The sequence below is a fragment of the Apodemus sylvaticus genome, chromosome 19 (genome assembly GCF_947179515.1).
Source record: "Apodemus sylvaticus chromosome 19, mApoSyl1.1, whole genome shotgun sequence".
NCBI lineage: Eukaryota > Metazoa > Chordata > Mammalia > Rodentia > Muridae > Apodemus > Apodemus sylvaticus.
Window position 1 is genome coordinate 13,150,818 of NC_067490.1, and position 12,995 is coordinate 13,163,812.

Here is a 12,995-nt window from a genome sequence, read left to right on the forward strand (position 1 = left end):
GCTGTGGCTGCTGACCTGTGAACTGAAATGCTGATTTCCTGACGATGAGATTTGCTCCAAAGAACCATTTCTAAAATAGGTCCACTTCCCCCATATCATAATAACCTTTTCTTTCCACTACTGGTGTGTGATGAGTTAAGACATTTAAGGACCATCATTAAAAGTAGGCTTTGAAAAGGTTAAAGCTATATATATAGCTTCTTAATATCAAGTAACTCAGTGTAGATTAATGGATAATTTTTTTCCAAATTTTCTAGGAGCATTATTCGCTTTTGCAGTTATACTCGTGGGTACTTATGCTTGTAAGCAGGTATAAGATGAAATTCACACAAGTAGTTTTAGAACAATAGAATTACTTGCTGTAAAAACACAGCAACAGCCTATCTATCTATTATTGCGGCTTTGTATTAGAAATACAAAGACAAATGTAATGTTTTACTTGCACAGCAGAACACCATATAGCCATTAGAATAATGGTATTAACCATGTTGATCAGTATGGAGAGTATATAATTGAATACGGAGTGAATATTATGATTATTGAAAAACATAGACTCTATTATAAGATCAAATAGTACCATGTGTTTATGCCAAAAGGTATAATACTAGCTGATTGTTTTATCCTAAAGTAGGCACTCTAAATGTCTACGAGAAATAATCATCAAAAATAAAAGAGGAGAAAAATGGGAAGAAAGAAAATCATATTGACAACTGTTAAGCAGAATGCTCAGGGTTGAATGTCAGAGAGATGTCACAACGTAAATGGCACACTGACCTTAAAAATCGTTGTAGGCTCTTCATTAAGATTGACACGGGTTATCACTCTTCCAGAATCTTCCTCTACATCAAAAATACTGGCTGGGTATGGAAACTGCACATCATCCACTCGATACCTCACCCGACTTGCAGGCATCCCCTGAAATGGAATACTTGATTGATCAGGATGACTGAAAAAGCACCAGTGGAGATAAACCAGTTCTCACAATGAATGGCTTTGTAGCAAAGAAAAATTCCATCCACTGAGAGTTAAAACGTTTGAGGTATCTCTTTCTGTGCACAACTCAATCTGAATCAATAAGGTGTGCTGTAATAGGCTTCAGTCAAATGATTTCTGTGCAGGGAAAATTACTCTGTTGCCACAGCCTTCTTTTGCTCCATGTCTTGTCTTCCTCTCTAAATACTCACTGTGCTCTGACTATTTTATTTTCTGCCACAATTGTTTCACACTTAATTATGCTAATCTAAATCCGGAAATGCTGGCTTCGTTTTGCTTATGCATATGCCAATCAAAGATCAGTGACCATACCAGTACAAAAGGCTTATAATACCAAAGCCTAAGAACACTCTCTGATCTCATCACCCATTATTCTATAACCAACTGTCACCATGGTCATGTCTTCTGTGGTAAACTCACATTCTAATTCTCTTCCATCTTTTACAGCCACTTTTTTTGTAGTGGTCACAGATCTAGATCTTTGTTTTTATTCTATTAAACTTGTCTTTAAAAAAAAAACATATGGGACTTCATAAAACTACAAAGTTTCTGTAAGGCAAAGGACACTGTCAAAAGGACAAAACATTAACCAACAGATTGGGAAAGGATCTTCACCAACCTTAAATCTGACAGAGGGCTAATATCTAATATATACAAAGAACTCAAGAAGGTAGAACCCAGAGAACCAAATAACCCCATTAGGCTATTTTTCTTTATTCTTTTTTTAACAGAGCTAAGGACCAACCCAGGGCCTTGCACTTGCTAGGCAAGCGCTCTACCACTGAGCTAAATCCCCAACCAAATAATCCCATTAAAAAGTGGGGTACAGAGCTAAACAAAGAATTTTCACATGAAGAACTTTGGAGGGCTGAGAAGCACCTTAAGAAATGTTCAATATCATTAATCATTAGGGAAATGCAAATCAAAACAACCCTGAGATTTCACCTCACACCAGTCAGAATGGCTAAGGTCAAAAACTCAGGAGACAGCAGGTGTTGGAGAGGATGTGGAGAAAGAGTAACACTCCTCCACTGCTGGTGGGATTGCAAGATGGTACAATCATTTTGGAAATCAGTCTGGTGGTTCCTCAGAAATCTGGGCATGACACTTCTGGAGGACCTTGCTATACCACTACTGGGCATATACCCAGAGGATTCCCCGGCATGCAATAAGGACATATGCTCCACTAAGTTCATAGAAGTCCTATTTGTAGTAGCCAGAAGCTGGAAAGAACCCAGGTGTCTCTCAACGGAGGAATGGATACAAAAAATGTGGTATATTTACACAATGGAGTACTATTCAGCCATCAGAAACAATGAATTCATGAAATTCTTAGACAAATGGATGGAGCTGGAGAACATCATACTAAGTGAGGTAACCCAGTCTCAAAAGATCAATCATGGTATGCACTCACTGATAAGTAGATATTAGCCTAGAAACTTGGAATACCCAAGACATAATCCACATATTAAATGATGTCCAAGAAGAATGGAGGAGTGGCCCCTGGTTCTGGAAAGACTGGGTGCAGCAGTATAAGGGAATACTAGAACAGGGAAGTGGGAAGGAGTGGATGGGGGAACAGGGGGAGGAAAGAGGGATTATGGGACTTTCAGGTAGTGGGGAGCCAGAAAGGGGAAATCATTTGAAATGTAAATAAAGAATGTATTGAATAAAAAAAAGAAAAATTCTAACTACAATCTGCAAAATATGAAAAACGTAAATAGTCTCAGTGGGGAGGGTGTGTGGGCTCACCCTTGCAATCTCAGGACTAGTGGGTTCAAAGAAAAAGAACCACTATGATTCAAGAGGCCAAACCAAAAATATCACACACACACACACACACACACACACACACCACAAAAAAACCCCAAACAAAACAAAGCCAAAACCCAAACAAAAAACAACAAAGAAAACAAAACAAAAAAATTAAAAAAAAAAATTTTATAATGAACTGGTGAAGCTAGAAAGTAGATAGGGAATGTTTGGTCAAGTATTAGTCTTCATGGAAAGACATGCAACTCCTTAAACTTTATAGACCTATGACATTAACTATTGCTTTAAGCTTACTATCAACTTGTGAAAGGTAAAATTGTTTAGAAAATCACGTAATCTATTATACTACTGTAAAGGTTCTACTTGATAATTTCAACAAGGCCATATCTTTTGAAAAGGTATAAAAACTAAGAACAAGAATAGAGTGTTAGTGTATCCCTTTTCTGCTTAAAAAAAATAACATCAACAAAAAGAGGTCAACTTATGCTACCTAGTGAGTTTTAGTTCTGGAATGCAGAGACCCTGGGTCAAAACCAAGATGGGGGGAGGGGAAGCAAGGGCTGGAGAGTGAGAGAGAATTCATTCTCATAAAAGCTGTTCAAAACCTTCTGGTGCTTTCATTCACGTGCACAAATCCGAACTGTTCACACAGCGGTACCAAATCCTGAAAATAACTCACTTTAAAAAAAATCTAATTTGAGCTCAGTATTCATTTTTGCTTCCCACATTGCTATAATTTATGCTCGAGTGCCTTTGCTTTACTCCTGAATCTCACTTTCTGAATCTGTGGCCATTATTCTCTGGCTCTGTTTCAGATATGCCTCTGAGCTATTTTTATTCACCATTTCTACCTGAGATATTACCACACATTTCTGTTTATTTATTGCAGCGGTGTAAATATGAACTATCTCCAATAAGCTCATGTTTTAAAACTTTGGTTTCCTGAACTTTCAGGCATAATTTTGGAGGCTAGGGAAACTTTAGAGGCTGGTTCTAGTCATTGACCATTGGTCTTGGGAATATGTGTTTGAAGGCGCTACTTTCTGTCTCGCTATTGCTTTCTTGTCCACTGTGATATACCCACATGCTTTCTGTCATGTGCTCACATAGCTATGAGGATTTCTCTAGCACATTTGCCGATGAATAAAGGTCTAAATAGTTTGAAATTGCAAGTCAAAATAAATCATTCCTCTTTTAAAGTTATTATGTTAGGTGTTTTGTAATAGTAATGCACCATTAACTAATGCATAAATTTAGTACCAGGAGAGGGGATCATTGCTGGAACTAAACTTATCCCCATGGGTTTGGCAATGCAAATACAGAGAATGAATACCAAGCACTAGAAGTTTCAGAGGAGATTAGACATTGTTATTAGAGTAGGCTATCTGTGTGATAATTTTCCCATGTCTTAAAATTTAGAGTGAGGAAGAACCAAAATATAATGAACTTATTCGCTTAGCAGATTAAATTTTATGACAGCACAGCATCTTATCCGTGGCATGGTTACTCATCATTTTTACTAGCTAGGCTTACAATGAGAACTGAGAGCCAGGAGTGCAGCAGAAAAGATCTGTGAAACACATACTTGGGCTGTAGCCCAGCTCTTTCAAAGGGGTAGAGGAATAAGCCAGGGATTTTTAAGGGTGAAGCAGCATGAACAGAGAGACAAAACACTGGAGTAATAGGAAATAAGTCCTGAGGCTATCTCAGGGAGGAAAGACATTAAGGTCATTGCAGGCTCTAGGTAGTGGTTTTCAACATGTGGGTCATGACTGCTGCAGGGTTCCCTATCGGGTCTTTTGCAGATCAGATAGTTACATCATGATTCATAACAGTTGAAAAATTACAGTTACAAAGTAGCAATGAAATAATTGTATGGTTGGGGGTCTGGCACCACGTGAGGAGCTATATTAAAGGGTAGTGACATCTGGAAGGTTGAGAACCACTTCTCTAGGGTATAAGACTGAGAGCTCATTTGGGACTTTGCTTTGGAAGGGAGTGCAGGTGAATATTGGGTTTACAAAGTGTAGTCTCCACCTCAGACCTCTCGTACTCAGAGATCCCTGTAGCCATGGAAGGAGCACAATTTGAGTTGGTAAAAGAGCTTTGTAGCATTCACTTGGTGCATGTATTTCCATTGTGTATTGAGAGAATACAACTTTATTATTATAATTACTATTCCATGAAGGCTCATAACCATGACTTTGCCTTGTATTAGACTTTTTAAGGCTGTTGCAATTTATTGTTATTAGTTTTGAGACAAAGTGTCTCAGAACAGCCCTGGTTGACCTGGAACTTAACTATGTAGACCTTTTGGCCTTGAACTCACAATGATCCTCCCATCTGTGCCTCCTGAGTGCTAGGATTAAAGGCACATGCCACCACACTCAGAACACTATTAGCATTTTCAAGATTATGGGGTTCCTTAAATTAGACTCATTTACTAGGATTATGTGGTGGCCAAGAGCCTCTGGGGGCGGGGGGGTGGGGCAGAAGCAGAATCTATATACTTTGTACCTGAAATTTCCCTTATAGGCTCAGGTATTAAATGTATTTGCTTCAGGCTGGTGGCTCTGATTGGGGAGTGTGTAGAATTTGGAGCTATTACTTCATTGGTAGGTGAAAGTCACTGTGAGAATTATCTTGAATATTGTGCCCAGCCAGTCCTTACTCCTGTCTGTTTCTCTCCTATCTCACTTGCCATAAGTCTCTCCCACATTTGCATTACCATGAGCCAGACTTCTTCACTTGCACTGTCCACCATGATGAACCAAGCCCCTCTGTAACCATAATGTCCACCCCATTTCTTGCAATGCTGCTGTCACCTATTGTGGTCCTAGGAACCCCAGAGCCATGTGAATGCACACACTCTTTGCTATATGTGTAAGAATCCAAGCTTCACAGGGGCCGTGACTGTATCTGAACAGCTTGAAGGACATTCTGCCCCTTCTGCATTTGAGGAGCGTTTGACTGAATAAATGAATTAGAGAATTAAAGGTTATTGGTGTTGTCCACACCCAGGCACTCTGATGATAGATATTTAAATATGTAATGCTAGTGAAATCCTTTGAGAAGGTTAAAGAGCTATCACCTCCCTAATCATTTTACATGTGAATCATAAATTCTCCCAGTAGCTGAAGGGACAACCAGCAACTCAAGAAGTATGGTGTAAGAGGCATGCTTGTTGGAAACTGAATCTTTGTAGTTTATGCACATTATTTATTTTATTTATTTATGTTTATTTATTTTATTTATTTACATTTCAAGTGTTATCCCCTTACCTCGGTTTCCCCCTCCTAGAAAACCCTGATCCCATCCCTCATCCCCCAGCTTCTATGAGGGTGCTCCTCCACCCACCCACCAACTCCTGCCTCCTCGCCTTTTATACAATGACAGTATTCCTTCTTTTTTTCTCTCTTTTTTTATTAATATTTTTATTTTCTATATTCTTTGTTTACATTCCAAATGATTTCCCCTTTCCATGATCCCCCCTCTCCATATGTCCCATAAACCTTCTTCCCTCCATCCCTTCTCCAAGCACCTCCCTCCTTTTTCACTGACATCAACCTTAGCAACCAATCTGAAGTTTTACTAAATATCAGACTATGCATGCTGTACTTATTCTCATATTCATATCTAAAATAAATCCTAGGAGTTAGTATAAGTACTCATATTTTGCAAAGGAGAAAACCAGGGTTTTAAAGATGAATTCATTTCCTGAAATCACCTCAGCTGAATAACAAAGTCATCAGACGTCTTTTATATTTAAACATGGCCCTCAGACATGCAGTTCACTTAGTAATTATGAAATCATAAAGAAAAAATCCAGCTAACATATGAATAACATGCTAAAACAATTCATAAAATTAGCTTAATGATGAAGTTAGTGGTGTAGAAAAGCCCACCTGATTGGTTGGTTCAACCAACCAGTACTCCCAGAGCTCCCAGGGACTAAACCACCAACCAAAGAGCATACATGGAGCGATGCCACATATGTGGCAGAGGAATCCATTGTCAGACATCAGTGAGAGGAGAGGCCCCTGGTTCTGCGAAGGCTCAACACCCCTGTGTAGGGGAATGTCAAGACAGGGAAACAGGAGTGGGTGGGTTAGTGAGCAGGGGGAGGGGGTCTTTGGACTTGGAAACGAGGAAAGGGGATAACATTTGAAATGTAAATAAAGAAAATATCTAATTAAAACAACAAGAAAAAAAAAAACAACAAAAAAACCCAACCAACGAATCAAAAAAAAAAAAAAAAAAAAAAAAGCAAAAGCCCATCTGAGATGGTTCCAGGTTGTCGGGGAAACATGGTTTCCATGGAGTCATACTGTGGCATGCAAACAGGTTTTACTAATATTAGTTTCCTTTCTGTCTGCAATTTTATTTACTATAGATGTGCAGGCAATGTAATATGATAAATCTATATGCTATAAGCCCAATCAAATGAATCTTACCATGATGGGGTTTCTTTGTTTTTGTTTTTTGTTTTTTTCATATATATAAGTATATGTATATGAGATATATATATAAATATATGCATATATGTATATATATTTACTCCCAGGTTGAGATTACAGTCTATCATGATGGGAAAATCATGGTGGCAGCGTCATGAAATACATCAAATGAGGTACAAGAACAGAGGAGTGGCCCCTTGTTCTGAAAAGACTCAGTGAAGCAGTATAGAGCAAAATCAGAACAGGGAAGTGGGAAGGGTTGGGTGGGAAAACAGGGGGAGGGAAGGGGACTGATGGGACTTTCGGGGAGTGGGGGTCCAGAAAAGGGGAAATCATTTGAAATGTAAATAAATATATCAATAAATTAAAAAAAAAGTTAAACCTTAAAAAAAAAAAAGAAAGTGAAGTTTCAGTATGCCCTGTGGGTTCAAGCTTCACAGAATCTAAAACTCAGTATCATTATATCCCATTTGATAGAAGAAATAGCTAATATAGCAAAGTAAATATAAATTTATATTAAGAAATTATAAGCAATTTCACTTTCTTTATTTTATACATTTTTTCAACTTTAGATTTCCATTCTTATGGGTTAAATGTAGTAGGTTTTAACTTAATTATGGTAGGAATATAATGAATTACTACAGACAGTAATTCCAGATCTATGTGAAGGATGTTGCAAACATACAAACATGAGGAATTTCAATGAGCCTGTAATGGGCCAAAATAATTAGACTCCTATCCTCACGGGACATCTCATTTAGCTGTTTTTAAAATATATAATTATCAAGAAATTACTCAGACTCAAATAACTCCCTTTATATTAATGTGATCATGTCATACCAGGAAATACTAAGCCCATTATCATTAAATCCAAATATTAGTCTGTTTTTAGATATACAAAGATTTTTTTCCCTCACATGGTTTCAAAATTTCTTTCTTCTAGTGTCTTTGAGAACAGTTTTGGTTTATTGGGTAACTGTAAATCACATACAATTTTCTAGCTATGAATTAACACTCGGAATTACTAAATGTGGTTAGTATTGTTTCACTATTCATGACAACTTTGTCAAATTGCTTTCTATAATTCTAATAAAATGCTGGGATGTCCTTAAAAATGATAGGAGGAACTGAGGGTCAAATCCAATTTATCTGAGTGATCTGCTTTTCATTTTTCTTCTTCCTGTTTGTATGTGACATAGCCATCTGACAGAGGGTTCTTCACGTGACATGTCATCTAATTAGTATGTGTGCAGTTATGGTATGACCACAGCTCTCAGAGTCCTCCAAAACATTTGCTTTGAGATTATTTACCAATGAAGTTCTTGAGAAATATGCTTAATAGAGGGAAAGCTAACTCCTCAAAATATCAGATAACCCTGTTGTGTAGCTTTCTTGATTTAGACACATTTGCTAGCTTAAGAGACAGCAAATTCCTACTTCCCTTACAAAACTAGACCACATAACCCAAAGATTGAGCCTGGACCAGAGTGGATCACTGAAGATCTTGTTCTTGCTTTCCTAAAATCTTCCCATTTTTTTTAACAATAAAAACAGGAATCTGGGGGACAGGAGAGATGGCTCAGTGGGTGTGAGGACTTGCCCATCTTGGGGAGCCATGTTTTACTCCTAGCATGCAAGTCCAGTGTCTTGTAACTACCTATAGTTCCAGCTCCAGGGAAGCCAATCCTCTTCTGGCCTTCATGGGCATATGCACACATGTGTTATATATTCACACACACATATATCAATAAAAACTGAAAACAAATCTTAAAAAAATCAAGAATTCCTACTGGTATTCTTATGGTGTTTGGAACAGGCCTCTTCATAGAGATATTTATATAGCCTGCGTTCATTGGAACACTGTTTACCGTATTCAGACTGTAGAAACAGCTTTGATGGACCCCGATGGATATGCCTGTAAAGGTATGTTCTATACTTACAGTGACAAAGTGTATTGTAAAGATTGTTGTGCATACACAGTCTTAAGAAAAAAGGAAATCCTGCCATTTGCAACAGCGGGGATCCACACTGAGGGCACGATGAAGACACGGTTCATTAAATCCATGAGGATAAATACTACTTAATTATTCCTGTTTGGGGGAGGCAAAAACGGCAAATCATTACCTAATTTTACTTGTATTGAGAACCTAAACTAGCCAAAGGAACAGAAAGAACAGAGGTTGAAAGGGATAGAGGAGAAGGAAAATTGTGGAACTGATGTTCAAAAGGTCTAACATTTAGCTATGCATTTTTTGTTCTCTTTTTTACACATGAGAACTGAATGATAGGGTAGCTGAGAGAATGTGTGAGAAGCTATTAGTGGATTATATAGGGTTGGCACAAGTTCATTCAAAACCCATTTTCTTGAAGCTTCTGGAAACTTTTGAGTTGACGAACATTATGTTTGCATATAAGAGGCCATAAATATCAGACAGTATTAACATGGGAATCAATATCTAATTACATTGCTAGCAAGTAGATTATTTTCAGTAGACAGATAAATACAAAAGTACCCACAATGGTAATAATAAAATTTTCTTGGCTTTATTTAATTTTAAATATCATAAAATAATGGGGCTCATACATGTACAATGTTAAAGAGAAAACATTAGAAGGCTCTAATAGGTTGTCAAGTTATGTTTTATATGTACAAACAAAATAAATTCCCATATATACAGGAACCCAGTGCCTATCCTCAGCTAAGCAAATATGTAACAAGATGTATTGTTTAGAAATTGACAGATGAGTGTGTGAAAGAAAGGGGATCAATTGCATCTAGCATAAACTGATGTTAAGGGTGTGGTCACCTCAAAACATTGAGAAATCAAATTAAGATGCCATGACCAATTCCCACAGAGACAATCTAGAGGATGTTCAGCAGGAACTTGAGAACTGTGGAATATCTGTAGGTAAAATTTAACACAATGTACGTAAGATCTATACCTGAAACTAAATTATCATTCCTGAAAGAAAAATTCTAAATAAATAGACAAAATGCAATGCAAATAAATAATGACAAAAGAAAAAAATGACTCAGAAAACAGCAGAGCCAAGTTATCATTGCCTTCATAGATAGTTGACTAAAGTCAAGAGTCCTGGCCACAAAAAGCCAATCATCCCTTTCAGAAGGCTTGTTCCTATGTCTTCTAACAAGATGTTTAGAATAAAGCATCCTATTTAATATCTAACAGAATGTCTGCTCATGAACTCCAAAGATGAAGCGCTATATTTTACTCAGTGCTGTAGGAAATGCCCCTTGTATTGTGGCCTTAGGTCCACAAGGTTAATTTCTATCAGAAGAAAAAGATTGGTGTGAACTACATCACAGGGTGATACTTTTTAATTGATCACACACTCAGACACACAACAAGTCTCAAGAAAAAGATGGAGATAACACTCTGAATTCTATCTGAGTGCCACAGATTAAAGCTAGATATCAACAATAACAAAAAACAACAGAAAGTTTACAAACTCATGGAAACTGAACAACTCACTTCTGGATGAAAGATAGGTAAAGACAGAAATTAAGAAAAAACTAAAGCCTTTCTGGACTCGAATTACAATGGAAAAAAATAAACAACATATTCAAATGTATGGGACATAATGAGGACAATTCTAAGAGGCAAGTCCACAGCACTAAGTACCACATAAAATTTTGGAGCTATCTCATATTTGTAACTTAGCTATACATTTGAAATCTTAGAACAACAAGAAGAAAGAACAGCCAAGAGGGAACTGACAGTATGAACTAATCAAACAGTGCTAAAAGTATGAACTAATCAAAACAAAACTAAAGTAGAAATAAAAATTACAAAGAATCAATTAAATGAAGAATTGGTTATTTGAGAAAATCAATAAGATTAATAAACCCTTAACCAAATTAACTGAAAGATGAAGAGATAAGATGTAAATTTTTTAAAGTAGAGATGAAAAGGGCAACCTCACAGCAGATACCTAGGAGATACAGAGACTGATATGAACACACTTTAAAAAACTGTACTGCATAAAATTGGAAACTTAAAAGAAAATTTATATCAAGATTAGATAAGCAATTAAACTCAGACACAAATCCAATGAAATAGAAACAGTAAATAAAAGTCCCCCCCTTAAGACAGATTCAGTGCAATTCTACAAGACCTTTGAAGAAGAATTAATTAATGCTAATATTCCTTAAATTATTTTGCAAAATGCAATCAGAAGAAACACTGCTCAACTCAGACCCGGATTCACACACACACACACACACACACACACACACACACACACACGTATTTATATATCTATATATGTATTGATATATGTATATTATATGTGTGTGTATAAATACATACATACGTGTGTGTGCGTGCACATACACACATGTATGTATTTATATATGTATATATATTGATATATGTATATTATATGTGTGTATAAATACATACATACATACGTGTGTGTGTGTGTGTGTGTTGGTTTGAATATGTTTGGCCCATGGGAAGTGGCACTAATAGGAGATGTAGCCTTGTTGGAACTGGTGTAGCCTTCTTTGGGGAAGTGAGTCACTGTGTAGCCAGGCTTTGAGGTCTCCTAGTGTTCAAGCTACACCAGGTGTGGAAGAGGGACTCTCCTTCTGACGGCCTACATAACCCAGTCTCTTTCTGTATGTTTTCAGATCAAGATATAGTACTCTCAGTTCCTCCAGCACTATGTTTGCTGCCATGCTCCCTGCCATGAAGGGACTGAATCTCTGAAACTGTAAGCCAGCCCTAATTAAATGTTTTCCTCTATAAGAGTTGCATTGGTCATGGTGTCTCTCCACAGTAATAAAACCCCAACTAAGACAGTATGTATTCTCTTTATATGTGGATGGTAGCCTTTATTCATATAGCAGACATGCTACAATCCATCCAGGATTGAATGGAGAAGAGGAAGAGAGAGCTAAGGGGTGAAGGGAGAGAACGTGGGGAGGGACAGCTAATAATGAGTCATTTGAGGGGCTATATGGAAACCGATTACAGTAGAAGATTCATGAAATATACTCATATTTTAAAGAAATATAAGTGGAGCTATAGAATAATGAGAGACAAAGCCCCAACTATATATCTATTTCCATTTAGAGAGACCTCCATGACAAGAATTGCTTACATATAATTTAGTTGTTGACCAAGAAGTCCCAAAGAACCTCCTCCCCCCCAAAGCAACTCAGTCTATGGCCAAGGCTATTGTTTGTTCTCCACAAACTGAACGAAAGTCCCCTATTGGTGAAGGCAACACTTGCATAACTCATTGAATAGGGAGAAGATAAGCTGATGCCTAAGTAGAAACCTTCATCCCCGTTGACCTAGGTCATGGCACCAGCAGGTGCTTTGCACACGACCAGAGGAAAATATTACACAGCTTAAAAGCTATAACCCTACATTGGTGACATGCTTTAACGATATTCTGGTAAAAGAGTGGCATAAAAGTTGTGGGAGTAAGCAACCACCATTTGCTTGGATTTAAGGTCAATCCCAGCAGACATTAATCAGTTTGAGTAGACAAGAAAAATGAGACTAGATAAGCCATAGACCTAGGGGGAAAACCAAAATACTACTGTTGTGCTGCTAAAGGATCACAGTAAGGAAATGACTCCTCATGACACTCTACCCTATCTATTGATCTATGTTGTTCTCAGTCATCATCACAGAAGCTTTCTTTGGCCATTAGACAGGAATTCAGAGACCGACAACTAGACATTGTGCAGAAAATAACAGTCCTTGGGATGTCCAGGCCTACGTGGGATGTTTTCAT

The 12,995-nt window shown here is 37.4% G+C and overlaps 1 protein-coding gene across 5 annotated transcripts in view; it reads right to left on the minus strand.

Moving 5' to 3' along the window:
* Pcdh15 (protocadherin related 15) overlaps positions 1 to 12,995 on the minus strand; it is an 840,767-nt gene that overhangs the window by 171,793 nt on the left and 655,979 nt on the right. For all 5 annotated transcript variants that reach the window (XR_007974376.1, XM_052163513.1, XM_052163511.1 and 2 more), the window contains exon 22: positions 775 to 915. Coding sequence is in view for 4 of the 5 variants with exons in the window: in XM_052163513.1 (XP_052019473.1) it covers positions 775 to 915 (141 nt within the window). In the remaining variant the exon portion in view is untranslated. The remainder of the gene's footprint in view (positions 1 to 774; positions 916 to 12,995) is intronic.